The sequence below is a fragment of the Triturus cristatus genome, chromosome 2_1 (genome assembly GCF_964204655.1).
Source record: "Triturus cristatus chromosome 2_1, aTriCri1.1, whole genome shotgun sequence".
Taxonomy (NCBI): Eukaryota; Metazoa; Chordata; class Amphibia; order Caudata; family Salamandridae; genus Triturus; species Triturus cristatus.
Window position 1 is genome coordinate 306,117,589 of NC_140581.1, and position 27,538 is coordinate 306,145,126.

A 27,538-nucleotide genomic window follows, 5' to 3' on the forward strand; every position below is an offset into this window, starting at 1 on the left:
TGTTACCAAAGAACAGTACTATGGATTTGCTGTTAGGTTTGAAAAGTCAAGCACTCTTGCTCTGTGGAATTGAAACATTGTTTGGTGAACTTCTGACCTAACTCCACACAGCAGTGTTCCATGAGCTGTTGCTATGGTAGCAGGCAGAAGTCAAGTTGGGGGAAGGGTACTAGGCAGAAGTCAAGTTGGGGGAAGGGTACTTTTGGAAAAGGTTTGGTTTTCAACCAATAGAAATGTGTGATTACATTTGAAAAAAAGGGGGAAGCACTGAGATTTGAAATTAACATGTATATGTGTGGAAAAAGAGAGGGAAAGTTTGCCATTATCTGGTTCTGCTGAGAGGAGAGAGGTGTACAGAACAGAGATCCTGGCGCTGATAATCTGCTGTTTGAGTGCCACATTTCTTTCACAGCTAACTAATTTTAAAGGTGAGTTTAGAGTTTGAGAGGGGATGTATATGGTAAATTAAGAAATGAATAATAGAAATGGAATTCCTTTTGTTGAAGTTGTGTTTATTATTTTCTGTTTTGGGAGAAATTTAAATGTGAGGAACATGTAAAATAATATGGACTATGTTTTCACGATAAATTAAGGTGTACTGGTAAAAATAAAGAATACTTTAAGGGTTTGAGGTTGGACTCAGTAATGCAAATACATACAGCATCAGTAAGGCTGGTTGCCCTTGCTGGAGTGTAGGCAGTCACCCAGGTTACACATGGTGCTGGTCTGAAAAAGCAGTTTGGACATGTGCTTTTTTAAGAATCTGAAAAGTGGATTCATAATGTGTCAGTCTGTAAAAGTGTTTATCACTTGCCAAAAAAAAGAGTAGTAAGTGTGCTTTCAAATTGGCAAAGAAATTTCGTTTTGTGACTAATGTGAAAACATGACTCTGTGTGCAAATAGGAATTACAGGCAGAGATTTATTGCGTATTGCTCTGGTGATTTCACAGTTGCATTAGATGGAAAGGGGGAGCCATTTTTTGGTGCAGAAGCAGACTCTTAGCACACACCCAGCTGCTTACCCTGTGGAATCATGCACAGTATTCACAAGCGAGTGGGGTTTGAGGTTTCAGTCAGTAATGCAAATACATTCAGCATCACTAAGGCTGGTTGCCCTTGCTGGAGTGTAGTCAGTCACCCAGGTTACACATGGTGCTGGTCTGAAAAAGCAGTTTGGACATGTGCTTTTTTAAGTATCTGAAAAGTGGATTCAAAATGTGACAGACTGTAAAAGTGTTTATCACTTACCAAAAAAAAGAGTAGTAAGTGTGCTTTCAAAATGGCAAAGAAATTTCGTTTTGTGACTAATGTGAAAACATGACTCTGTGTGCATATAGGAATTACAGGCAGAGATTTATTGCGTATTGCTCTGGTGATTTCACAGTTGCATTAGATGGAAAGGGGGAGCCATTTTTTGGTGCAGAAGCAGACTCTTAGCACACACCCAGCTGCTTACCCTGTGGAATCATGCACAGTATTCACAAGCGAGTGGGGTTTGAGGTTTCAGTCAGTAATGCAAATACATTCAGCATCACTAAGGCTGGTTGCCCTTGCTGGAGTGTAGTCAGTCACCCAGGTTACACATGGTGCTGGTCTGAAAAAGCAGTTTGGACATGTGCTTTTTTAAGAATCTGAAAAGTGGATTCAAAATGTGACAGACAGTAAAAGTGTTTATCACTTGCCAAAAAAGGAGTAGTGAGTGTGCTTTCAAAATGGCAAAGAAATTTCGTTTTGTGACTAATGTGAAAACATGACTCTGTGTGCATATAGGAATTACAGGCAGAGATTTATTGCGTATTGCTCTGGTGATTTCACAGTTGCATTAGATGGAAAGGGGAGCCATTTTTTGGTGCAGAAGCAGACTCTTAGCACACACCCAGCTGCTTACCCTGTGGAATCATGCACAGTATTCACAAGCGAGTGGGGTTTGAGGTTTCAGTCAGTAATGCAAATACATTCAGCATCACTAAGGCTGGTTGCCCTTGCTGGAGTGTAGTCAGTTACCCAGGTTACACATGGTGCTGGTCTGAAAAAGCAGTTTGGACGTGCTTTTTTAAGAATCTAAAAAGTGGATTCATAATGTGTCAGTCTGTAAAAGTGTTTATCACTTGCCAAAAAAAAAAGTAGTAAGTGTGCTTTCAAATTGGCAAAGAAATTTCGTTTTGTGACTAATATGAAAACATGACTGTGTGCATATAGGAATTACAGGCAGAGATTTATTGCGTATTGCTCTGGTGATTTCACAGTTGCATTAGATGGAAAGGGGGAGCCATTTTTTTGTGCAGAAGCAGACTCTTAGCACACACCCAGCTGCTTACCCTGTGGAATCATGCACAGTATTCACAAGCGAGTGGGGTTTGAGGTTTCAGTCAGTAATGCAAATACATTCAGCATCACTAAGGCTGGTTGCCCTTGCTGGAGTGTAGTCAGTCACCCAGGTCACACATTGTGCTGGTCTGAAAAAGCTGTTTGGACATGTGCTTTTATCAGAATCTGAAAAGTGGATTCATAATGTGTCAGTCTGTAAAAGTACTTTTCACTTGCCTAAAAAGTAGTAGAAAGTATGCTTTGCAATTGGCAAAGAAATTTCGTTTTCTGCCTAATTTCAAAGCATGACTCTGTGTGCACACAGGAATTGTTTTTAGATATTTAATTGGTGAAAGGGGTTTATAGTATTTTAAGATTTCTAAAGAACATAAAAAATGTAGTAATATATTTAAATAAAATAAAGGATTTTTTTTTTAGTTTTTTTCAGGTATTGCTGAAGAGCAGTGAACAAAATTTAAGATGCCTACAAAATCCAGAGTAAAGAAAGACCACAAAAAAAACCTATATTTGAAGACAACTGGAGGACCTAAGTTAGTTGGAGATGCTCATGTTGGGAAAAAGAAAAAATCTTCTGGTAAGCAGACAAAAATTTTTTTAAAGAACATTCAAAAAAAGGAAAAATGTACAAAATGTCTGTACTGGAAAGAATGTTTTCAATAGAAAAGGACAGGAAAAAATTGAGAATTTAGTTAATGCAAATATACCTTCTGCAACTAAAAAGATTAAACAGAAAAACGGCGTTTAAAGAGATACGTAGAAAAATGTTTCAGAGAAGAGTTATGTCCAATTTGATAAAGGATGTGAAGAAATATAAGCAAAAGGCTAAGTTTTATAAGAGAAAAAAAGAAATTGAAGCCATTGCAGCAAAGGCATTAGAATTAAAAAGGAAACTATTCATTTTAATTTTGAATAGGATGCGTACATTAGATAAAATGGTTAATGTACTGAAATCACAAAGCAAAAGGAAAAGAGTAGTGAACAGAACAAACTTTTGTAAAGTGTTTTTAGAAAAAATGGATGCATAGTTCAAGTAGTGAACCTTTTTTTAATGAAGAGAGCTATTTTCAAAGTAATAGTTTGCTGCATGCAGTTGACACCAGAGGTCGTGCTTACGAAGTGAAAAATGGTTGCATAATGGAGAAGGAGATAATGGTTCCAAGAGATGAGGTACAAGTGATGGCGGATGAGGCTATGGGGAGACGTCCTAAAGCCCCAGTGTACACTTGGAATTGTAGTAGTATTTGCACTGTGCGTCAGGAATCTATTGATAAATTTCGTGAGTTTCTAAGAGAATATAGTAAAAAAAAGTGTAAAACAGAAGATTAAGGTGCTTCAAAGTCTAGATCCATGCAGAGTGAGAGAGAATACTGGTTTGCAGGGTCATTCTCTGGCTTGTCTATCTAGAAAAGTGTGTATTAGTGTTTTCCATCATTTTAGAATGCTGGCTGTTCATCATACTGAAATGAGAAAGTTTGTGAGACGGTTGTATTTTGCTAAAAGTCCAGCAATAAAGTTAGATGAATTGAATAGGGCTCTGTTCCGTGGGTCAGTATCAGATGTAGAGAAGGTTGTTGATGAAATTCAGTTTTGTTACTTTGGTCCTGAACAAAACAGTGCAGAAAAGGACACAGTAAATGAGGAAGAAGTGGAAGAGAATGTACAACCATTTGTAAGTAAGACATTTAATGATCACATAACAAAATTTGAAAAAATCTCTAATGAAAGACCAAATATTACTTGTATTTGTTGCCGCAGAACTCATTATAGAAAACAAACCAGGTATGTTGATCTCTATAGAAAAAGTGAAAATGAAGATAATTATAAGTGGAAGGATTTTGCCACATATATATTTCTTGAAAATTGTTTTGAATTGGGTGAAGTTCAGCGTATTTGTAAATACTGTTATAATAAGTTAGAAGAAAATAGAATGCCGACCAGAGCTGTACATAATAATTTAGAATTGGATGCTATTCCTGCTGAACTTTCTGAATTAAATACATATGAGTCTATACTCATTCAATGTGTTCATCCGTTCCAGACCATAGTACGTATGGAGCCCAAAACTGGTAAATTACCTCCTTCAGATTTACTGAGAAGTTTAAAAGGTAGAGTGGTGTATTTGCCCTTGGATTTGAAAAAAAATATGGAAACTATTGATGCGGATACTTTGGAAACTGAACCATTAATTATTCTGGTTAATGGTGTACCTACAAAGAATAAGAAGATTTGGCAGGAGCTGGTAGATGTACGGAAAGTACAAAGAGCAAATTTGTATTTGAAAAGGAATAACAAATGGTATGAATCAATTTATATAGAAGAAGAAGAAGAAGAAGATTTACAAGAAGACACAGAAACACCAACTGGACAAATTGAAAAAGTGGACAAGTCAAAGGAAGAAGAAATTTATGAACATTTTAGCATACATCCTCTTCATTCAAAAGAAGTTATGGGAGACAATATTGATCTGTTTCAGATGAAGAAAGCAAAAGGAACTCCCGTGAGTGTATGGGAGGAGAGCTTGGAAGCTCGATGTTTTCCCCAGCTGTTTCCTAAAGGAAAAGGAGGACGATACGATGAACGTCCGGAACAGATTCCAGCTTCTGAGTATCGGACTACAAGACTATATGCTGAAGATCCCAGATTTCGACAAAGTATTCCTTATTTGTTCCATCTTTTATTTGAAAGCGACTTGTCTGCACTGTCTTATGCAGTAAATCAAATTTTAAAAAGTGGAGTACATTTACAAAATGTGTCTGCTAAGGATTTTATGGCGAAAGTGCAGCACCGAGATGATCATTTGGAAACACAACTGATCAATCTGATGGCTTGTCAGCGTGGGACAAATGAATATTGGTACAGACGCCATGGTGAATTAAAATGCATGTTACGGAATTTAGGAACACCAACATGGTTCGTTACCCTAAGCTGTGCTGAGAACGCTTGGGATGATTTACTGGATTTTCTACGAGAGGCAAATTCAAACATTAAAAACATCGAATACAAGACAGCAGGAGAACTGTGCTCATTGGATCCGGTTAATGTTTGCAGATATTTTAATCATAGATTTGAGGCTATGATGTCGTTCATCTGCAATAAAAAAAATCCACCTCTAGGAGAAGTAGTGGATTTCTTTTGGAGAAAAGAGTACCAGGCAAGAGGTGCTCCTCATATTCATATGCTGTTGTGGATCAAGGATGCCCCAAAGTTTGGAACAGATGCTGATGAAGCAGTGTTATCTTACATTGAAGAATATGCAACATGTGCTATACCAAAAAACACAGAAGAGAAAAAGTTAAAGGAGCAAGTTTTACGTTTCCAAAGTCATCGGTGTGGAAAATACTGTCAACGGAAATACAAGAGCAAAGATAAATACTACACTAAATGTCGATTTGGATTTCCTAGACCTGTTCTTTCAAATGGAAGAGTAAACAGTTTTATGTCATCTGTGAGACATACTATCACAAGAAAATCACCTAAGAATACCTACAACCTTAAAAGAAAAGAAGAATCAAAAAATATAAATGACTACAACCCAGTCATTTTATCCATGTGGAATGCTAACATGGATATACAGTATGTAGCTGACAATTCCATTGCTGTTGCTCGATATGTAACGTCTTACATTACGAAATCAGAAAAAACAGAATTGAAGGAAATGTGGGAAGAGATTTCTCACGAGAAGACTGTCAGTAAGAAGCTGTACAGTTTCAGTTTGAAGATGTTATCGCATCGAGAAATTGGATCCTACGAATGTTCAGATAGGTTATCTTCTGCAAGTCTCTACTCGAAATCAAGAAGAATAATTTGGGCAAGTTTAGGCCTTGCAGCAATGAGAAATCGGGTACTGAAATCTGTTGGAGAAATTGAATATTTGGCCGAGAATGACCCAGAAAGTACAGATATTTTGAAATCAAACATGTTGGACACATATTATCCCAAGAGAAGTCATCATCTGGAGAACATGTGTCTCTATGAAGTGCTGCAGAACTACATTTATTCACGGAAAGCCACAGAAGACATCAACAATGGAAAATATAAAGTCATTGGTGAGGAAGGATGTTTGGTGAAGCAAACAAAAGGAAGTTTGATAAATCACAGGAAGCTGAGTTGCGACACTACTGACAAAAAGGAATTTTACTACTTGGCTCTTTTACAGCTGTTTAAACCATGGCGTACAGAGGATGAACTACTGGGAGAATTTCAAAGCTTCACGGATTTCTACATGAAAAAAAAGAGTGCTCATGCACATCATTTCATCCAATCAGGATGTATGTAAGCGGACAAGCTGGAACTGGAAAAAGTTTCCTTATAAAAGTCATCAGAAGCTACCTACAGCAAAAAACGGATTCTACTTTGTCTTGTGTGGTTACTGCTCCAACTGGGTTAGCAGCATATAACATAAAAGGAATCACTTTACATCGTTTGCTAATGTTACCAGTGGAGCATGAGAACAAAATACAATACAACAAGCTAACTGGAGAAGCATGCTTGGAAGTTTCAAGAGTATTGAAGAAGATGCAAGTTCTCATTATTGATGAGGTGAGCATGGTATCAAACTTAATGCTTGCCTTTGTGCATTTAAGAATGCAGCAAATTCTGAAGACAGACTATGACGTGTTATTTGGAGGAAAACACGTCATAGTTTTTGGAGATCTTTTGCAACTTACTCCAGTTAAAGGACAACCAGTGTTTAATACTGTGACACATGAAGACACGAAGAAGTCATTGGGAAGCATCGGTAATGCAAATATTTGGTCCTTCTTTGAGTACAAGGAACTTACTACTAATATGAGGCAAGCAAACGATGAAGAATATGGAAGTATTCTGAAAGATATCAGAATTGGACTACTCACTGAAGCTGGCACGAAAGCATTACAGAGTCGGCTGCTACATAATTTATTTCCAAAGGAAGAAATAGTTGCAGAGAACATATACAAGAACATTGCAGAAAAGAAAAGTGTCATCTGCTTAATGCCAACTCTACGTGAATGCTCAATATTCAATGAGGAGCTTTTGAGATTGGAAAAGGAAGATATCAGGAAATTGGAAGCAGTGGACAAAATTGAGGATGGAAGAATTACTGTCACATTAACAGGCACACTGAAAAATAAATTGGATTCACTAGAGAAGAACATTTCCAAAACAGCTGGATTAGAAAAAAATCTATATGTTTGCATGAACTGTAGAGTATTTTTAAGGAGAAATTTGGATGTTGAAAAAGGTTTAGTTAATGGAGCTATGGGAAGAGTTGTGGGTTTTATTAATTATCAGAAAAAAGATGGAATTGAATGTTTAAAAATAAAATTTGATCAGATAGAAGAAGTTAAAGACATTTGTCGTTGTTCAGTTCGTTTCATGCTTGTGAAAGACTTATATGTACGTAGGAAGCAGTTTCCGTTTTCTCTAGCATATGCTGTAACTATTCACAAGTCTCAAGGATTGACTGTAGATTGTGCATTTGTGAACATTGGTTCAACTGTGTTCAAAGAAGGTATGGCATATGTTGCTTTGTCACGAGTGAAAACATTATCAGGTTTATTCATGATAGACTTTGATGACTCAAAAGTTAGTGCTGATGCAAATTGTGTAAAGGAGTATAATAGATTAAGAAGAAGCTATGCCCCTCATTTAGGTCAGTATCCTGTGTTGGAGAAACGTGTAGTTTCTCGTAAAAGGAGAAATGAGAATATCTGTAATGAAGATGTAGAGAGGAGGAAAAAAAAGAGGAGTGATGTAATTGCAAGCAAAAAGAAAAAGGAAAATGAAGAACAGGTTGTAGGATGTCATTTTGAAAATAGCTCTGGTGTCAACTGCTACGCTAATGTAGTGCTGAATGTTGTATTTTATCTGGAAAGTGTGCAAGAGCAGATAATAGTAAATCAGGGAAAAAGATTCTGTTCTGAGTTGAGTCTCCTTTTTCAAAAGCTGAGTAATGATAAAACTCAAATAGAAAGTGCTACTGAAATTAGAAAACTTTTAGATGCATGTTCAGGACGAACACAGTTTTCTCAAAATGTACAGCAAGACGCACAGGAATTCTTGATGTTTTTTCTTCAGGTACTGGAAGAAGAAGGGGTTCCCATTGAAAATGTATTTGGTCTCTCTTATAAATGGGAACATAGTTGTGAAAACTGTTATAATATATGTGGCTCTAATGTTGATTCTGAAAGGTTTATTTATTTAACATTGCCAGAAAGTAAAACAGTCACTTTTGCTAAATTAGTTAAAGATGCTAATCATAGCATGGAATGCAGTGAGTGTCAATCTGACATGTTTTCAACGTTAATTTTAAAGGAATACGGACAGTATGTAATTTTAATGATGCAACGCTGTAAAGCTGATGGTTCAAAATTAGATACTTTAATAAAGAAGTTTACAGGACAGCAATTATCAATTTCAGGAAAAACTTTTGTAACAGTTGCAATAATTTTCCATGATGGACCTACTGTAACTTCTGGTCATTACACAGTTTATCTTAAATGTGAAAAAGGCTGGACACTGTGTAATGATTCCCAATTGATTTTTAAGCAACGTTTGCCTTTTGATTTAGCAAATTCCTATCTAATCTTCCTGAAACCTAAATTTTAGAGAGATTTGGCAACATCTGGACAAAACAATTTTACCATTTTATTGGATTACCATTGGAATTTTCAAAAAAAATGATTTTACAAATTACCATTTGGCCAATTGTAATGTGGACTTTCAATTTTTAATGAAACTTTGGAAAACCAAAAATTTAGAAAAAATCGGTAACATCTGCACAATTTAAATTTTGGAATGTTATTGGATTGCCATTGGAAATTTATTCAAAAAAGATTTTTAAAATTACTATTTGGCCATGCGGAAAGGTAAACAATTCTATTGTGGACTTATTTAATTATTAATAAATCTTTCGGAAACCAAAATGTTACAGAGAATCGGTGAGATCTGTACAATTTAAACTTTAGATTTTTATTGGATTACCATTGGAAATTTAATCAAAAAAGAATTTTAAAATTACTATTTGGCCTAAAGGAAATGGAACCAGATGTATTGTGGAGTTATTTGAGATATATTTTTGTGATTATACTTCTGAAACAAAAATATCAGACGGTATTTTAAAGAAATAAGTATTGATATTAGATGATATTTTTTAAGAATATTATGCATTTCTATAAAGTTATGTTTATGCAAAAAGAGATTGTGGGCTTTTTTAAAACAATCTTTGAGATTGTTACTTTTTTTTTTGCCCGCTGTTAAATGATGAATGCAATTGCTTTCACAATTTATAGTGAAATGCAATATATTCTGAAAACAGCAAAAAAAAGGAAAATTTTTTTTTGAAAAATATGTAAATATGTGTACTGTATTATAAAATGTTTTATTAAATATTAATACTTTTTTCTTTTTTTTCAGATTGAGATAGAAAATTTTCGAAAACTAGAACCATTTTTAAAGCAATTAAAAAAAAAATTAAATGAATAAATATTTTTTTGAGTGGGTATGGTAAGTCAAAAATTTCATGGTCCCTTTTTTCCACTTCTCCACAATCACATTTTCAGTTTTTCATTGTAGTCTCTCAAGGACCTTGTAATGTGATAATTGATTTTTAGTGTTTTTTTTAAAAAAAATTATAATTACGCGTACCGTACGCGTACGGTAAAAAAAATAAAAAAATAAGTTTTAAAAAATATATTAAAAAAAGTTGAAAGGTAAGGTTGGCTCTTAAAAGAGCCGTTGTGTTCATGCAGGGACAGAGGAAAGAAAGAATGGGAATATTAGTCGGTACGACAAATGTGCTGATCTATTTTATTGTTCACTAGGGAAATACTGGTCTCCCTATGACAAATTAGATCATGACAAGTGGCGCACCGTATTTCAACCCTCAGAAACCGAGGGTTAATTTCCAGAGGACGAGAAAAAGGAGATGCTCCCCCCACAGATGAAGGGCTCACCTGACCTGCCGAAGATGGACTCGGCCCTGCAGATGATGGTCCAGGCTGAGCTGCTGTGGATGTGCTTGGTTGACTTACTGAAGGGTTACCTTCAGTATGTCGAGCATGTGTCCTTCTGTGTACATCCTTAAGGTGTCTCAACATGGTGTGATTCCCGAAGGAATACTTCTTGTTGGGATTCCCTCTTGAAAGTACACGCTTACACAGCTTACAAGTCACTAAGGGTGCATTTACCTTTTGCTGGCCCTCTGGAAAAGAAAAATACTCCCATATGAAAGAGGTCTTTTGTTTCCTCGTTCTCTGCCTCAAGGTAGTGCTGCTAGCCTCACTCTCAGAAGGGCTCTGCTGTTCTGCCATCGTATCACAAAGACAACCCAGCTCCTTCTCCTAAGGGATCACAAGCAGAAATGAGGGGAATGGGTGTGGTGTAGGAGAGTTCTAGAACTGAAAGTAGTTTCAACCAATCAAAAGTTGTGTTTCATGATCACATGACCCACCGTACGCTTACGGTGCGCTTACGGTGCGCTTACGGCAAAAGTACGCATGCGCGTAAAAAAGACACGCGCACGCGCGCATGCGCAAAACAGGCACGCCCCTTCACTTCCGCGTAACGTGCGCGTGCAGCGTACGCGTTACGCGCTGTGCGCGCGTGACGTGCGTCTACGCAAATTGCGTAAATGAACGCAAACAGCGTAGAAATCTAACGTAATTAAAGCAAGACGTGCGCTTACCGTGCGCGCACGTTAAAAAAATAAAAAAAAAATATGTTATACTAATAAATTTTACCTGTTTATTTTAAAAAAATGGTAAAATAAAAACATATTGTAGAATTTTTTAAATTTAACCATAGTCTTTAAAAAAGGATAGAAAATTAAAATAAAAATATGTAAAAAAAAAAAAGAAAAAAAAAATTAGCATTTAAAAAACCTTGCAAATTCACTGAAAAAACCATGGGTTTCACTCACGTTATAGTTAGGAATTAGCATTTAAAAAACCTTAGAAATTCAATGAAAAAACCAAAGGTTTCACACATGTTATAGTTAGCTGGACATTTCACTCGTAAAAAACCATTGAAATTCCCCCGTTATAGTTAGTTCAGCTAACTATAACTCGCGCGCCCACAATGCACTACTGATGACGTCACATATTACATCACTCATGACATGGTCACTGACATCACTCATGACATCACTGATGACATCTCAAATGACATCACTGATGACATCACTGATGACATCATCCTTGTGATAGAGTGGCAGACCTCCTCTTCCCCTAATATAACCATTGAAACACACATTCAAAAATAGAAACTAAAATGTTCAAAATAATGAACATATCAATATCAGTTACAACAACCTAATCAGTAATTCTAAGAACCACATACACATACAGTCATTCACCAACAGTCCTCTACAGTCACTCATACATGTACTCACTCATCATATGTATTCATACACCTATACATCCTGTTACACAACGCCACTCATCCATAGAGTTACTCACACACATAGTCACACATGCTAATAAAGAATCAAACATCCATTTACTTGCATATACAGTTATACACACACCACCACACTTACTTCTACAGAAACTTACATATACTTACTCTTTTAAACAATAACTTATAGAAACACATACTTATTCATACAGGAACTCTTCCAATCTCTCACTCTCACATATACTCACTTATATACACCAATAGTCACATATACTAGTTTAAAACATATGTAGTTACTCATAAAGACACTATAGAGACAGTCATTCACTCACTAACACACCCATGCACACACTCATCCACCCATACAGTCCTGCACACATGCTGTATTCAACACATACAAACAGTGAGTCACTCATTCATGCACCTATGCACTAAGTAATACCCCCCACCGAACCATACAGAAACTCAGACACTCATACTGATAAAAAACCAACTAATAACCTATATAGACACTCATGTAGCTACTCACCAACCCATGCAGCCACTTATACACAAAGTAAGAAACTGATACAGATATTTTCATATTTAAAGATTACTCAGTAAGCCATGTATTCACTATGATACACTTAGTCAGTTACACAAAAAAAATTCACAAAAAAAGCATCCATTTAGACACTTATATACCCATTTATTAATCCATTGACCTTGAGATATACATAAATATAAAACATATTTAATTTTCAGAAAAACACACAATCACTGGATGATGTCATCAGTGATGTCATTTGAGATGTCATCAGTGATGTCATGAGTGATGTCAGTGACCATGTCATGAGTGATGTAATATGTGACGTCATCAGTAGTGCATTGCGGGCGCGCGAGTTATAGTTAGCTGAACTAACTATAACGGGGGAATTTCAATGGTTTTTTACGAGTGAAATGTCCAGCTAACTATAACATGTGTGAAACCTTTGGTTTTTTCATTGAATATATATATATATATATATATATATATATATATATATATATATATATATATATATATATACATATACACATATATAAATGCTTATCGACCCCGACCCCTAAACTCAAAACCCTAAACATACCCTTAACACTCAATACCCCTACCCACCTTCAACCCTAAAAACACTTACCACCGAATACCTCTACCACCCAAAACCCTACAGACGCGTTTCGGATTAACTCCTTCATCAGTGTTTCCCAACTGGTGCTGGGAGACACCATCTTTTTAACGTCATACTTCATTGACATGGAAACAAATGATGAATGTATATAACAAATAAGCATCAAGCGTTAAACATACATGAGTTAGCAGCACCAGCAATGGAAGTTTTATGCATGAAGGAATGAGCCTTTAAAGATATGGTCATCCGTTGCCGATTCACGGCGAAAATGTGCAATATGGCAGAAATGTAAATTCATATCATGATTGGTTTTTACAATGAATTGCCCGTATCCATAAGAATAATTATAATGATTGGCATCCACATTGAATGCTGTGCAAATAACTACCATGTACTACATTGTAAGATAGCGCCCACGAAAGGTGTATTGTGATCCCTCGTTTGTTTCCATGTCAATGAAGTACGACGTTAAAAAGATGGTGTCTCCCAGTGCCAGTTGTGAAACACTGACGAAGGAGTTCATCCGAAACGCGTCTGGTACAAAAATAAAATCACCGCTGTAATTCAGGGAACCCCGTGAGTGCTGGTATCCTTACCGTAGTGGAAAGGGTATATATATATATATATATATATAGTGTAATGGACTGCCCTGTGCACTTAGTTTAAAATGGTGAAAGAGATCAAATAAAAAATGATTGAAAAATCTCCAAGTTGTGCCATTTGTTATCTGGACCAGAAAGCATTCGAGTTGGAGAAGAAGCTGGTTTGGTGAGCCCAACTATATATATTACTGGAGGTCACCAGTAGGTAATTATATTTGTGTCGGCTTTTCTATAGATGGAGCATTTTTTGATTTGCTAATAACTTTAGCCGTGTTTGAATCACCACGAAACTTTACCAAAAAAAGTTTATCCTCCTCAACTCCTCCCAGGAAAGTTTTGAGGTGATCCGTCTGGTGGGGGCCAAGAAAAAAAGGGGGTCACAAAACGCAAAATCTCCATGCATTTGACAGACTTCCTTAAGACGGGCTTTAATAAAAACTGCTAAACAGAAAAACACCGAATTTGGCAGGAAGTTGGATCTTGTGTTGCAGTTTGTGCTTTTTGTGATATAGTGCAAATCCGTTCAGTAGTTTTTCAGATATTAAGGGTCGAACATAATTGTACACTTTTGCAGTTGGGCTCACAACAAACAAATGAGCCTCCAGCAAAAGCAGTAAACAAAAATGGAGCCCTGCGATTACTTGAGGTCTGTTATTGCTGTGAGTCTTCCCGCTCTCGCTGGAACGTGGGGCTCCCGTGAGTCTCGAGAGCGCTCCGATTGGCTGGCTATTGGAATGTTCTAAGTGAAATGGCTGCCATTACTGTTAACTGTGAAAACTGGAGGTGTTGTAGAAATTATGTAAAAAAGCTATATAAGGGGTCAGCAGAAAGGCATGCAGACCCCCAAGATTTAGAGATGAGATGTCAAAGGGATAACCACTATGAAGATAATAAATGTATATTGCTGTTAACTGATTTTTACAATCTTGCGGGACTCTCGCTAGATTGTGTATAGTAAAAAAAGAATAGATGAGTTCTCAATACACTCTGTTTAAAATAAAGGTACTGTGATGATTAGACCGTTACTTTTTTTTTTTTAATGTTACGATCTCACGAGACTGTCGCAGGATTGTGAAAAGTAGGAAGGAGTAGGTAATGTTTGAAAACACTATGCTGTGCACACTTGTTACTGCATGAAGGAGTTTTTACTGAAGATGGTGTTTATCAAACACTTCTATTTATGTTCATTGGTCTGAGAAAAGCTGTGCGTAGCGTTAAGGCTCATCCTAATACCCTACCACGCACAGCCATCATCTGACATAGAGGTCAGAAAGGAGAGCCCAGTCCCACTCCCTACTACCCACACCTATCATTACAGAAAGAGGTCTCAGCCTAGAGGCCAGTCCCTCCACATGCCCTACTATGCACATCGGTCATCTGAGAAATAGGTCTGAAAGGAGACAGCAGTCCGTCCCTACACGCTACTGTGCACAACCATCATCCGAGAGAGAGGTCTGAAAGGTGAGGCCAGTCCTTCTCCATACTCTACTATGCACACTCATCATTACAGAAAGTGATCTCATCAAAGTCCAGTCTCTCCACCACCCTACATCCCACACCAGTCATCTGAGAGAGAGGTCTATAACGAGAAGGCACTCCCTCCACACATCCTACTATGCATACCCATCAACTTGGAGAGAGGTCTGAAAGCAGAAGCTAGTCCCTCCACACACTTTACTACGCACACCGGTCATCTAAGAGAGGGGTCTGAAAGGATAGGGCAGTTCCTCTCCACAGCCTACTACACACACCCACATCATTAGAGACAGGTCTCAGCAGAGAGGCCAGTCCCTCTACACACTTTACTATGCACACCCATCATTGTGAGAGAAATAACATCTCAAAAACAAATTGCTGGTGACATGTCTTGATATCAGAATTACAATAACGGAGCAAATAAACAATTTCTACTGAATATTTATCAGTGTAATACTCTCAACCTTTTACAAGGATTTTGCAAACTGTCAGCCATATATTGTTTTGTTACAATAAAAAGAACATTCTTGGGTAGAGAGGATCGACACCCTCCCAGAGACCTCCCCGGGGCGCACTCTTGGCTGGGTGGCTTTATCGATACTATGGGGCTTGTGGACTGTTGGAGATCAATGCATCCGGGGCTTGCCCAATTTACATTTCACTCTGGCGCCCACGGCTCCTTATCTAGATTGGACTATGTGCTGATGCCGGCCGCCCAAGCTCAAATGATCGGGGAGGTCAGGCATCTGGCTCGTGGCATCTCTGATCATTCCCCGGTCCTGCTGCATTTAGATGTGATCTTGGGGGCAGAGGGGAGGGTGGCCCCGATCAATCCCTGGTATTTGCATGACCCCACAACTCGTGCCCTTTTGGTTAAGTCTCTTGACCGTTATTTTGTGGAAAATCAAGGTTCAGTCTCATCGGCCGTAACGTTGTGGGAGGCTTTCAAGGTAGTCATCCGTGGGCAGGCCCTATCCTTGATCTCCCTTGCTAAGAGACGTAAAGCTGAGGAGGTGGTACGCCTGGAGTCTGACATAACTGACTTGGAAGAAGATCTCGGGCGGGGGGTTACACGGGACAGACTCCATGCCCTTTGCCCTAAACAATCGGATTATAGGGCGTTGGTTACGGATGCGGCCAAGCTCGCTAGTAGGGAACAACAGGGGCGCTTGTATGATGTTGGTGACAAGGCTGGAAAGTTGATTGCATGGCTGGAGAGGAGAGAGAGAGCGAATCGTGTGGTCCCAGTGATTGTGCGCGCTGATTGTGTGAGTGTCACGGATCCGGGGGAGATTGTAGGCTGCTTTGCGGACCATCTGCGTGACGTCTACTCTCCGGTCTCGGAGAGGTCGGAAGACGACTCACGTCAACTGTTACGAGATATTGCATTGCCGTGCCTTTCGGTCGATGATAAAGAACTGCTGGACGTGGCATTGACGAACGATGAGATAGCATCGGCGATTCGCTCGGTCCGTTCAGGAAAGGCTCTCGGCCCTAACGGCCTTCCAATCGAGCTTTACAAGCTTCGTCCAGATAGGTTGGCACCTTATCTCCTCGAGATGTTTCTTGCATCCCGAGAGGCCGGCGCCCTTCCGCATGATCAACGTCTAGCGACCATTGTGGTGATCCATAAAGAGGGCAAGCCGCGTGATTGCTGTGCGTCTTATAGGCCTATCTCACTCCTAAACGCTGAACCTAAGATTCTCGCTAAAGTGCTCGCTAATCGTTTGATTAAAGTCATTGGTGACCTGGTACATCCGGACCAGTCTGGTTTTATTCCGCACCGCAATACCGCGCTGAACCTGCGGCGCCTCCACGGAGTCCTCGCGAGAGTTGATTCTATTCAGGAGCCCGCCATTTTGGCGTCCTTAGACGCCACGATGGCATTTGACACGTTGGAGTGGTCGTATCTCTGGGCGGCGCTGGCTAGGTTTGGTTTTGGACCTGGATTCATTGGATGGGTGAAGTTGTTGTACGTGAAACCACTGGCGCAGGTGGTGGTGAATGGTAGAGTTTCTACCCCCTTTTTGCTTGGGAGGGGCACGCGGCAGGGTTGCCCCCTGTCCCCGCTTCATTTTGCTCTCGCGTTGGAGCCCCTGGCGGCGTGGCTCCGGTGGGAACCCTCCATGACGGGTATTAGGTGGACACCGACGTTTGAGGATCGCGTGTCACTCTACGCAGATGATATCTTGCTCTATCTCACCTCCCCGCGGAAATCGTTGATAGTGTTATTTGATGTATTGAACTCTTTCGGTCGCAACTCAGGGCTTGTCATTAATTGGGTGAAATCCTGTGTTTATGTGCTGGTTGGCGACCCCCCTCTTCTTCCTCGTGGCTGTCCGATTCACATTCTGGATTTAAATATCTAGGTATCCACGTGTCCCTCGATCCGGCGGTTCGTTATGCTCTGAATCTGTTGCCCCCGCTCCAGCGGCTGCGGGCCGATGTTGCTCTTTGGCGTAGGCTCCCGCTATCGCCGTTTGGCCGGGCGGCCTTATTCAAAATGATGTCTCTTCCGCGCTTCTTGTACGCATTGCAGAATACGCTGGACGTGGTGCCCGCCCGATATTTTAGTGAGGTAGAGAGCTTACAGAGGCAACTAGTTTGGGATGGGAGACCACGCATCGCTCTCGCTAAATTGACCCTTCCGTGGTATGACGGTGGCATAGCTCTCCCTGATATTAAAAGGTATTATTGGGCGTCCCAGTTGGTGGCAGTGAATCATGGGACATATGGCCCGGCGGCGAACCCCGCATACGAGATGGATAAGCTACTGTTGCCGGGCAGAGATTTCAATAGGGCGCTTTATTCCACGAAGGGACGTACTAAATTGACAGGTCCTACGAAAAATGCGGTGCGCTCCTGGCACTGCGCCACCGCCGCCACGGGATGGACGGGCCGTCTGTCTCGTGCGACTCCACTGTATGCGTCGGATGCGTTGGGTGGTTTATGGCGTACTAAAGGCTTTGAGAAGTGGGATTTGATCGGAATTAGTCGTGTGGGGGATCTCTGGACGAAGGGCGCTTTTAAATCGTTTGAAGCTCTCCAGACGGAATATAAGCTGAGCGATAGGGAGTTCTTTCGCTATGCGCAGATGCGCCATGCGCTACTTTCCGCTTTCCCGAATCCTGCAGATATCCCTGAAGCCCCCCCGTTGGAAGATCGTTTGCTTGATGGTTACCTGCCAGAGAGTACTATTTCCCTGATCTACAAGAAACTGATCAACACTCGAGCGGACCTTCTCACACATTTACGAGAGGTCTGGGTCGCTGATGGCCTAGAGTTGGATGATGAGGACTGAGTCGCGGCCATAGCCTCACCGAGGGAGGTTGCTATACCGGCTCGCCTTCGATTTGTGCAGTTAAAGATACTACATAGGGTCTATGTAACCGGTCCCCGCTTGCTTCACATGGGTTATACAAGTGATGGTTTATGTCGGCGTGGTTGTGGCCTGCTTGGTACTTTTCTCCATATTCTGTGGGAGTGTCCGAAGGTGCTACGTTTCTGGACTGGGGTGCATGCAGTGATGGAGGAGGTTACGGGTGTGGCTCTACTCCCTGAGGCTCGGCGTTGTGTGTTGAATGTGTGGGAGCCGACTGACTGCGATGTGGCACAGGAACGCTGGGTGACTCTGGGCAACATGATCGCTAAAAGGGACATTGCGCAGCTCTGGGGTTCCGGTAGGCCCCCCACAGTTGCGCAGTGGAAAGAAATTATGGATTGGTGCATGTTCCGAGAGAAGACGGTTTACGTGGCCAGAGGCAAACCTAAGAAATGGAGTAAGATGTGGGGTCCCTGGAATTCCTATCGAGGGGATATCTGCACCCCCCCCTTGGCGGTCACACCAGACGTAACGATGTCCCCTTGACTCTGATGTTCCCGATCTTTTTTGTAGGATTGATGACCGATCTTTTCCCTGCCCCCCCCCCCCCCCGCTGCGTTTTCGCTGTTGTCCCCCGCTCATGAGAGAGCAAGTCCCTGTTAATGGAGCTCTTTTGCCTGGTCCAAGTTTTCTTTTTGTTGTTTTTATTTATAAACTAGTTAATAAGAAACCTTTCTGAAGTGCTGGGTTCAGTTGTGGGCGGCTCGCTCCGGCTCTTATGACTGCTGTATTATTGTTTTCCTTCCTTTTCTCTACGTTAGCGGCCGGCCCAGGTGATTGTAGGCCCATGACTGTGAATATTTGAAGTGTAAATAAAGGTTTAAAAAAATAAAATAAAAAAAGAACATTCTTTTACTAAAATAATGTCAGACCACAACATATTATAAAGCTATTATACAATATATACACTCACAAAAATAATTTACTTTAAAAAAAGAAATTCATTGAAAAAAACCAATGGTTAAAGTAATGTTATAGTTAGGTGTAGTAAAAAAATTGTATTTGTTTTTAAAAAAAATCCTTAGAAATTCAACTAAAAAAAAAGGTTAAAGTAAAGTTATAGTTCATTTGGGAAAAGGTTTGTGGAAAAGGTTTCTCCAGGGCAGGCTTCGCTAATTGTGGTTTTCTAAAGAATTATATACAATCACTGAAACACCGTCACATGGCAATGAAACAAGCCACAAGACTGTTAAACAAAGTAGATACTCGAAAAAAGCCACAAAATACTTACTGACAATCTTACAATGCGGTCAAAATATATTATTTCTTTTACCTTGCATGGATAAGGGTTCTTCTAATTTAAAGGACTGGCCAAATGAAGTGTTTTATCCCGGGAACAACCATTACAACGTGGTTTTACCACACATAGCCATTACATCACATGCGTTACAACGCATGCGATGTTACAACGCGTGGTAAAAACCACGCATACCATTACATAGCATGCGCTTTTACAACGCATGCGATGTAATGAGTAATGGCGGCTATCCAAGTCGTTGTGAGGAAACTGAGGCTGTTTCCTCACAACGACGTGCACCGCCCTTCGAAGCAGGAAGGAGGAAGCATGAACCGGGAGCAGAGACGGCGACGCTGAAGAGGAGAGCGTTAAGGGGGTTTGCGCTTGGGGTGGGGGTTACTTTTGTAGGGTTTAGGGTAGTGTAAAAGTAGTGTTGTAATGTTTGTTTTGTGTGGTTTTTTTAACGTTTTAGGGTGTGTTTTTTGTAGTGTAGTGTTTTAGGGTTGTGTTAGTGTTTTAGGGTTTAGTGTAGTGTTGTAGTGTTTGTTTAGTGAAGTGTATTAGGGTTTAGGGAACTGTTATAGTGTTTTAGGGTAGTGTAGTAGAGTTTGTGTAGTGTTTTAGGGTTTAGGGTAGTGTAGTAGTGTTGGTGTAGTGTAGTGCATTAGGGTTTAGGGTAGGTTGTAGTGTTTTAGGGTAGTGTTGTAGAGTTTGTGTAGTGTAGAGGTTTAGGGTAGTGTTGTAGTGTTTGTGTGGTGTTTTAGGGTTTAAGGTAGTGTTGTAGTGTTTGTGTAGTGTAGTAATGAGGGTTTAGGGTACTGTTGTAGAGTTTGTGTAGTGTTTTAGGGTAGTGTTGTAGTGTTTGTGTAGTGTAGTGCATTAGGATTTAGGGTAGTGTTGTAGTGTTTGTGTAGTGTTTTAGGGTTTAGGGTAGTGTTGTAGTGTTTGTGTAGTGTAGTGTGTTAGGGTAGTGTGGGGGGGTTGTGCAGGGTAGTGTAGTGTAATTGTAGGGAGAGGACTGGGGGTCGGGGGAGGGTTGTGCAGGTGTAGTGTAGAGTCACTTACCTTTAAAACTTTAACCACGAGTATAGCTTTACCACGCATGCCTTTGCGTTGTAATGGCATGCGTGGTAAAAGCATACTCATGGTAAAAGTTTGCGACGTAATGGCATTTCATTGACATCGCTTAATACCCGCGTTGTAATGGCACGCATGGTATTAGTATGCAATGTAATGACATACATCCGTTTTATCCATGCTTAATAATGTACCTTCATACAGGAAAAAGGTGAAGAATCCTTTATGATAAATGTACTCAACATTTAAAGCTTGTGGTGTACTATAAGCATTATTTTCATGTCATAATGGCTTCCAAGATACTAAAAGCTTGATCAAGCAGTTCTTAATTTGGGCCGATCTTGAACGGTGCTTGGCACCATTACTTCTTAACAATTATACTTATTTAGGACATCTCACTACATTGTAATGATGCGGCCTATTTTTGAGAAAAGACCAAATGAATATTGCTTAAAATTTCAATATACCTTAAAAGTAAATTCTACTAGCGAGTTTAAGGCCACTCTTTGGACGATTTGGAATGGTCTAAATGTGTCACATTTTTAGAAGTGTTATGGTTAGTAGGTAGTGATGGATTGCCACAGTGGAAGGAAGTACTCTATTCAGACTTCCACATACTGGTTGCGAGAGGCAGGATCCAGAACTTTGGGCAAACTAAAGCAGCATGGAGGCTGTTGCCGCAGGGCAGGAGAACATAAAGGACAAATGCCTTTGTCCATCCCTGGCCTCAAAGGACTGGGGTGAGATATCACAAAAATACATGGTAAAGATCAATGCGTGCTAATGCCATGCGATGTAACCTCATACATCCTCCTGAAAGCACTTTAAAGAGTTTTCAGTAACCACTGGCTCACCCTCATGTCCATCAACCAACACTAGTGAATACTATAAACCTACTTCCTTGAAACTGCTCTTTATAGTGCCACACGACCGATCCCTGTGGACTGCCTACCAGGCGGGGTGCTTCTTAGACCAAGAGGTGGTTCCCTTGATGAAAGCAAAGTGCCGTTTCTACTTTGGATGCCCACCATCCTCCCCTGATGCGGTGCGAGTGTCCCCTTGCTTAGCTGAATTTTGGGGGCCTTTGGTTACCAACACCAGGGCTTTAAGTGGGCCGGATCTGAGCACCAGCAGTTGTTTAGAGGGGCCCTCGAAACGGGTCTCTATCGGGCTCTGTTTTGTGCCCTGGCAAGGCGGTCCATTTTTATCCGGACTGCACTGACAGCAGGCACATCGATGTATGCTCACACTTCTCACTAGTGGAAAAGTTACGGCATGACGTCATGCCAGTTGAGCGTTGTAGGGGGAAGGGAAATCCTTTAAAGAGAGTCATTTTCTCTCTGGATTTCCCTTCTCTTTCTGAAACTCAGGAGCAGCAACATTGTCGTGGTGTCGCCAGGGCTCTAAGTGGAAGCTTTTTCAATATTATATACAAGCCATAGTTGCTGCTTATTTATCTTATGCAACTAACAACCATCGATAAAGCCAATAGTGCTGACTTGTTGTAGGTATGATGTTACTTGTTGTATCATATATCAATCAATCAATCATATACTTTATTCGATAAAAAATTTTCATCATAAAAGTGAGTATACAATAATCATGACCTGTGTGAACACACACTACAAAAATACAATATGGATCATTAAAATTTGTTCAACATAAGCATCATAATAGATCACAATACAAGAGGAACATTTAAAATTCATCGAATTTACTCCACATTAACAACATAACTACACATTCCCCCTGCTATATAAATAAATATCTGGGGCCACTAACCCAGCCCTAGGGCCATTCCTTCATTTAGACGCTCCAGCCTACGGGGTAAGTTGGAGCTTAAGTCTCCTCATACGGATCACCCAAGCACTTCCAATAAATTTGGCAACACCACATACCAATGAGGGAGAGGATGTATCATATATCTGGATGCAATGACAAACAGCAAAATATTAGTCGGCGGCACACTATGCTAGCACAGATTTTTAGCTTCTGTTTTAAGCCACGCCCTTAATTACATTGGCCACGCCCCTTTGAGACACCCTCTGGTTTGTTCATCCCGCTTAAAGCACTGACCAACACCACCTGTGTTTGTTTGAGATGGGCTTGATCGTCCTTCTGGTGATGCCCTCTGAGACTTTCTGTACACTCTATACCCAAAAATCAGCCTCCTTCTAATCTCTCAGGGTTAGAGAGCCAGTGTTCACTAAAGGCTGGCACAGAATTACTGAAAATGCCCAATACTCCTCTCCACCAGCCCTATAGAGTGAGTTCAATGAGGCACCCACACATTATTCCTAAGATTGGCGAGGCTTTTTTCTTTTGTACTGCCCATGAACCTTCTAATTATTAATATTTTGACAGCCACCTGTGCCAGCTTTGTGTACAACCATGAGCAAAGCCCAGACCCCCTCTAGCTGCGAAATAACAGGGAGGAAGAAGATAAATCATGTTAATGGAGCGTGTGGGTTGAGGGCAGCCCTGCAGGGAAAGGGATGGGGGAGACATCACAAGCTACTCGAGGCTGCGCCCCTACTGAGAAACAGGCTCTCCCCACACTGGCAATCCATATTATAAACAGAAAACTAGTGTCAGCACGCACATGCTATGTATTTAATACACAGGCGACCAAGATATACGTGCATTTGATAGATAACTAAATATTTATATGACTAAGTAACTGCAAACAATTCACATGATATGCGACTCATTACAATGCAGTGCTGCAAGAATTACAAAATAGCTAATGTCCTCGTATATACGTATATATAGGTGTGTGTGTGCGTGTGCGTTGCAGAATACATTAGTTTAAAGGTTTAAGATGAAAATAATGACTAAGGAGTTTAAAACACTTACTGCAAAGTCAGCGCCTGTGTTTTTCCTGATGTCATCAACGGAAAGTCCTTCCCAGAGTTCAATTAGAGTCAGCCCCTTATTCTTGTCAACATCAAAAACAGCCTGGAAATGCGAACATTTAATTAACCGGTAAGAATTGGTTATTTCTAGAGGTAATTTGTCCAATATCGCTTTCCGTTCCATTTTCACAAATAGCCTAAATCAGTGTTAAAAGGATAACAGGAACAGATGGAAACGTACATCGCAAATTGATTAACGACAACAATTTCTAAAACTGGATGAAAATATGATTGAAGCAAAGAAAGAGAGAGAATTCTCCATATGAAGCAGTCAAGTGGAAACAAGGCTCAAGACTTCTTTTCTAAATATAAGTGACCACAAGCGCTGCCACATGTGTGTGGACTGATTTGCCTGACCTTTGCAAAGTCTCAAGCTAAGCAAATAAGCAGTTATCTGTAGTTACCTATTTTAACAGCACGTTTTGTTTTATGATAGATGATTCTGAATATAGATAAAATAAGTTTTACAACAAATTTCGATCTGTTCCTAGTATGTGCATGTGTGCGCGCGCGCGCACACACACACACACATGCACACAGCCTCCCCCATCCCCACCCCCCTGGCCTCAAAGATGCATTTTAGGGCCCAACGTCTAATACATCGAGAAGCAATACCATGCCAATAAAAATAACATATATGGTTGAATCTTCATACCATAGTTTAGCCATTTCTAACGAAGTAAGTAACAGTTTAATACTAATCAAATAATCTACCTCCGAAGTACAGAAGGCGGAGCAAGTCACACTGACATTGAAACTTATGAACCTGAAGAACAAATTAATTACCTTCAGTAATGCCTTATCCAGCCGCAGATTACTTACCTTAGAATCATCCCCTGGTGAGAAACTGGATCCGAAATTTTTTTAGGAGCAGTTACCCTGTGTGCTAGTAGGTGCCGTCATTTGGCTTTGCATGGCATCGCCCATGCTGGAATTGGCGTGCGTGATGCTTATATAGGAACTAGCCCAGCGCGCTGATGTCAGTTACTTTACACAACTTTCCACGCCAGAAGCACGGAGCCATGAAGTTCAGTGTCAACTAGTGTGGAATACTAGTGCTCTGAAAGGGGAAAGTCCTGTCCCTAGAAAAGGTTCGCAGACCAGGGAGGACGGGTGGGCAGTAAGAAATATGTGGCCAGACAGAGTCTCTAGCAGATGAAGCGTTACCGATGGTACATAACTTGTTCATCTGACAGATGTCTAGCCACAGATTCCTTACCTTAGAATAGATACCCAAGCAATACCTCCCAAGAGGTGGGTCTGCGGACAAATTTCAAGCAAGGAACTCCAGCAGACTGGTACGGGTAAAATGCCCATCCCTACGGACATGACAGTCCAGGCAGTAGTGCTTGGTAAACATGTGAAAGGAAGCTCATAGTCAATGCTTAGTAGATTTTAATACAGAGCACGATCCATCGTGAAGTGGTCCTCTAATGTACGGTGCATCATTTCTTCGCTCGGATATATTCCATCAAGAGTTGCTCATCAACCTGGAACTCTCGTGTGCGGTCAAGGTAGAACGACAATGCTCTTTTTGGGTCCAGACACTGAAGCTGATCCTCTTCCTTAGAGGTATGAGGCGGGGCATAAAAAGTAGGCAGTGTGATGCATTGGCCTACGTGAAAAAGACTGACCACTTTCGGGAGAAAATAAGCCCTAGTACGAAGCAGCAGTTTGTCTGGGTAGATGTTCAGGTAAGGGAGCTTGGATGACAAGGCCTGAAGCTCAAGGACACTCCAGGCAGATGTTATTGTCACCAGGAAGGCCGTCTTGATGGTAAGAAGCCTAAGAGGACAGTTATGCAAGAGCTCAAATGGAACACACTTCCAGAACGTCCGGATCAGATTAAGGACCCACTGAGGAATAATGAAGAAAGGAGGAAACCTATGTTGCAAACCTTTCAGGAACCTTTCTCCAATAGAGGATTGGAAGAGGGAAGGTTGGTCAGACAACTGCAGAAAAGCAGATCTAGCTGAAAGGTATCCCTTAACAGTGTCCAGAGTAGAGTCCTGCTAGGCAAGGGAAAGGACAAACAGGAGAACCTGAGAAAGGGGAGCAGAAAGAGGGTCAACTTTTTGTCTCTGCACACCATGCAACAAATTTTCCCAAACGGCAGGTGTATGCAATTTTGGTGGAGGGACACCTGCTGCCAGAATAACATTGCAGACTTTGGGCGGAAGGTCAAAAACTGTCAACTGTTGCCGCTCAATCTCCATGCAAGAATACAAAGCATTGACCGGTTCAGGTGGAGAACCCTCCCCGGCTGCGGAGACAGAAGATCCTCCCGAATGGGCAGGCTGATCGGAGGACTGATGGCCATGCTCAACAGCTCAGGATACCAGACTCTCTGTGCCCAGTCTGGTGCCACAAGGACGACTTGGGCCCGGTAGTACCTGATATTCTTGAGGAACTCTGGGCAGCAGCAGTATGGGCAGAAAGGCGCACAGGACTGAGCTCCACTCGAGACGAAAAGTGTCTCCGAGTGAGAGCAGTCTTGGAAACTCCATTGTACAGGACTGCTGACATTGCACATTTGCCTCAGTGGCGAACAGATGTAACAAGGCTCTCCCCACTGCTGAAAGAGACCTTGCACCTTCAGACGATCTGCAAAACCCACTGGTTCAATGTTATAAACTGCCGGGGGGGGGGGGCAGGAGATGGTGGACCCTGCCTCCCACTGGCTGCTCATGATGGTAAGAGGGCAGACTATAAGGGTTTGCAGGCTGTGGCTGCCAGGGGAGTGGTGGACTGGCCAGACCCACGGGGTCTGTGGGTAATGCATCTTTAGCCACACAGAGGCTGGGAAGCTTGTGCGCCATGGTGACTGGGTGGTTAAAGATATAGCTGGAAGCCCCTTTTGTGGCTGCGAAAGGCAGCTTGAGAGTAAAGAAGGGCCATGGAAAGGCCCAAAAACCTGGCCATAGCCCTGCTGTCCTCAAAGTGCTCCAGACCTGAATCCGCCATGTCTCCAAAGAGATAGGAGCCATCAAAGGGCATGTCCATAAGTGATGTTTGGACATCCCCAGAAAAGTTAACAGTCCTCAAAAAGGCGTGGTGCCGTAGGGCAACTGTCAACGAAACCGCTCTGCCCGGTGTGCCAGCAGTGTCCAGTCCACATATAATTATGAACTTTGCTGCATCCCTCCTATTGGCAACAGCCTGGGAGAGCACGGCCAGGCCTCCTCTCAAACCGCTGGCAGCACCTGCACAACCATATCCCACAGTGGGAGAATAGTGGCCCAAAAGGCATGCAGTGTTCACAAACTGCAATGCCAAGGTGGTGAAAGAATACACTTTCTTGCTTCAGTTGCCCAACCTCTTCGATTCCCTAGCCCGTGGTGCAGTTTGGATTGCGCCAGGATTAACGTGGGAAGAGGAGGCTTGGACCATCAAACTCTCTGGGGTAGGGTGTTCTATTAGGAATAAGCGGTCCATTGTAGTGAGCAGAGGCGACTGCTTATTGTCCTGTTTATTGGAGCCCCTGTGTTGGGCTTGGCTGGTTCCTTTCAAGTTGATGAAGTTCCTGGACTCTTCCCAGATATCCTTCCAAAGCTGAGAGGAGTTACATACCTCACACCCAGGTCTTCCTCCCAAAAGGCCTAAACCATTTTTTCTAGTCTAACAAAAGGTTTTAACCCCATGAAAGGACAGCATTGTAAGAGTCCTGTTGCTGACAGGCTAATGTCAATTAGCGTACTGTACTGGAGGTTCACACAGACAAAGTCTTACTTTTCAAGAGTTACTTGTCCTAAATTCTTTAAAAAACATCTGGCTACACCAGTAAATGGGATCTTTAATAACAAGTAGTTGAATCATTTTTGTAGCTAATCCCTACCCAGAGTTAGCAGAAATAATGTTATCAAAACTTTTGTTTCTCTCATACAAACAGTTCACAAAGCATAACAGTGAAAATAGTTTTTGGGTGCTAGTCAATTATAAATGTATTTGAAACTAATGTTGTTGTTTTCAGTTAAAAACATGATGCAATAGCTGCCAGG

General features: G+C 41.1%; 1 protein-coding gene across 2 annotated transcripts in view; it reads right to left on the minus strand.

Moving 5' to 3' along the window:
- The window catches only part of OXCT1 (3-oxoacid CoA-transferase 1), a 458,536-nt gene that overhangs the window by 20,183 nt on the left and 410,815 nt on the right, over nucleotides 1–27,538 (minus strand). For both annotated transcript variants that reach the window (XM_085631175.1, XM_085631176.1), the window contains exon 16: nucleotides 23,482–23,583. In XM_085631175.1, the coding sequence (XP_085487301.1) occupies nucleotides 23,482–23,583 (102 nt within the window). The remainder of the gene's footprint in view (nucleotides 1–23,481; nucleotides 23,584–27,538) is intronic.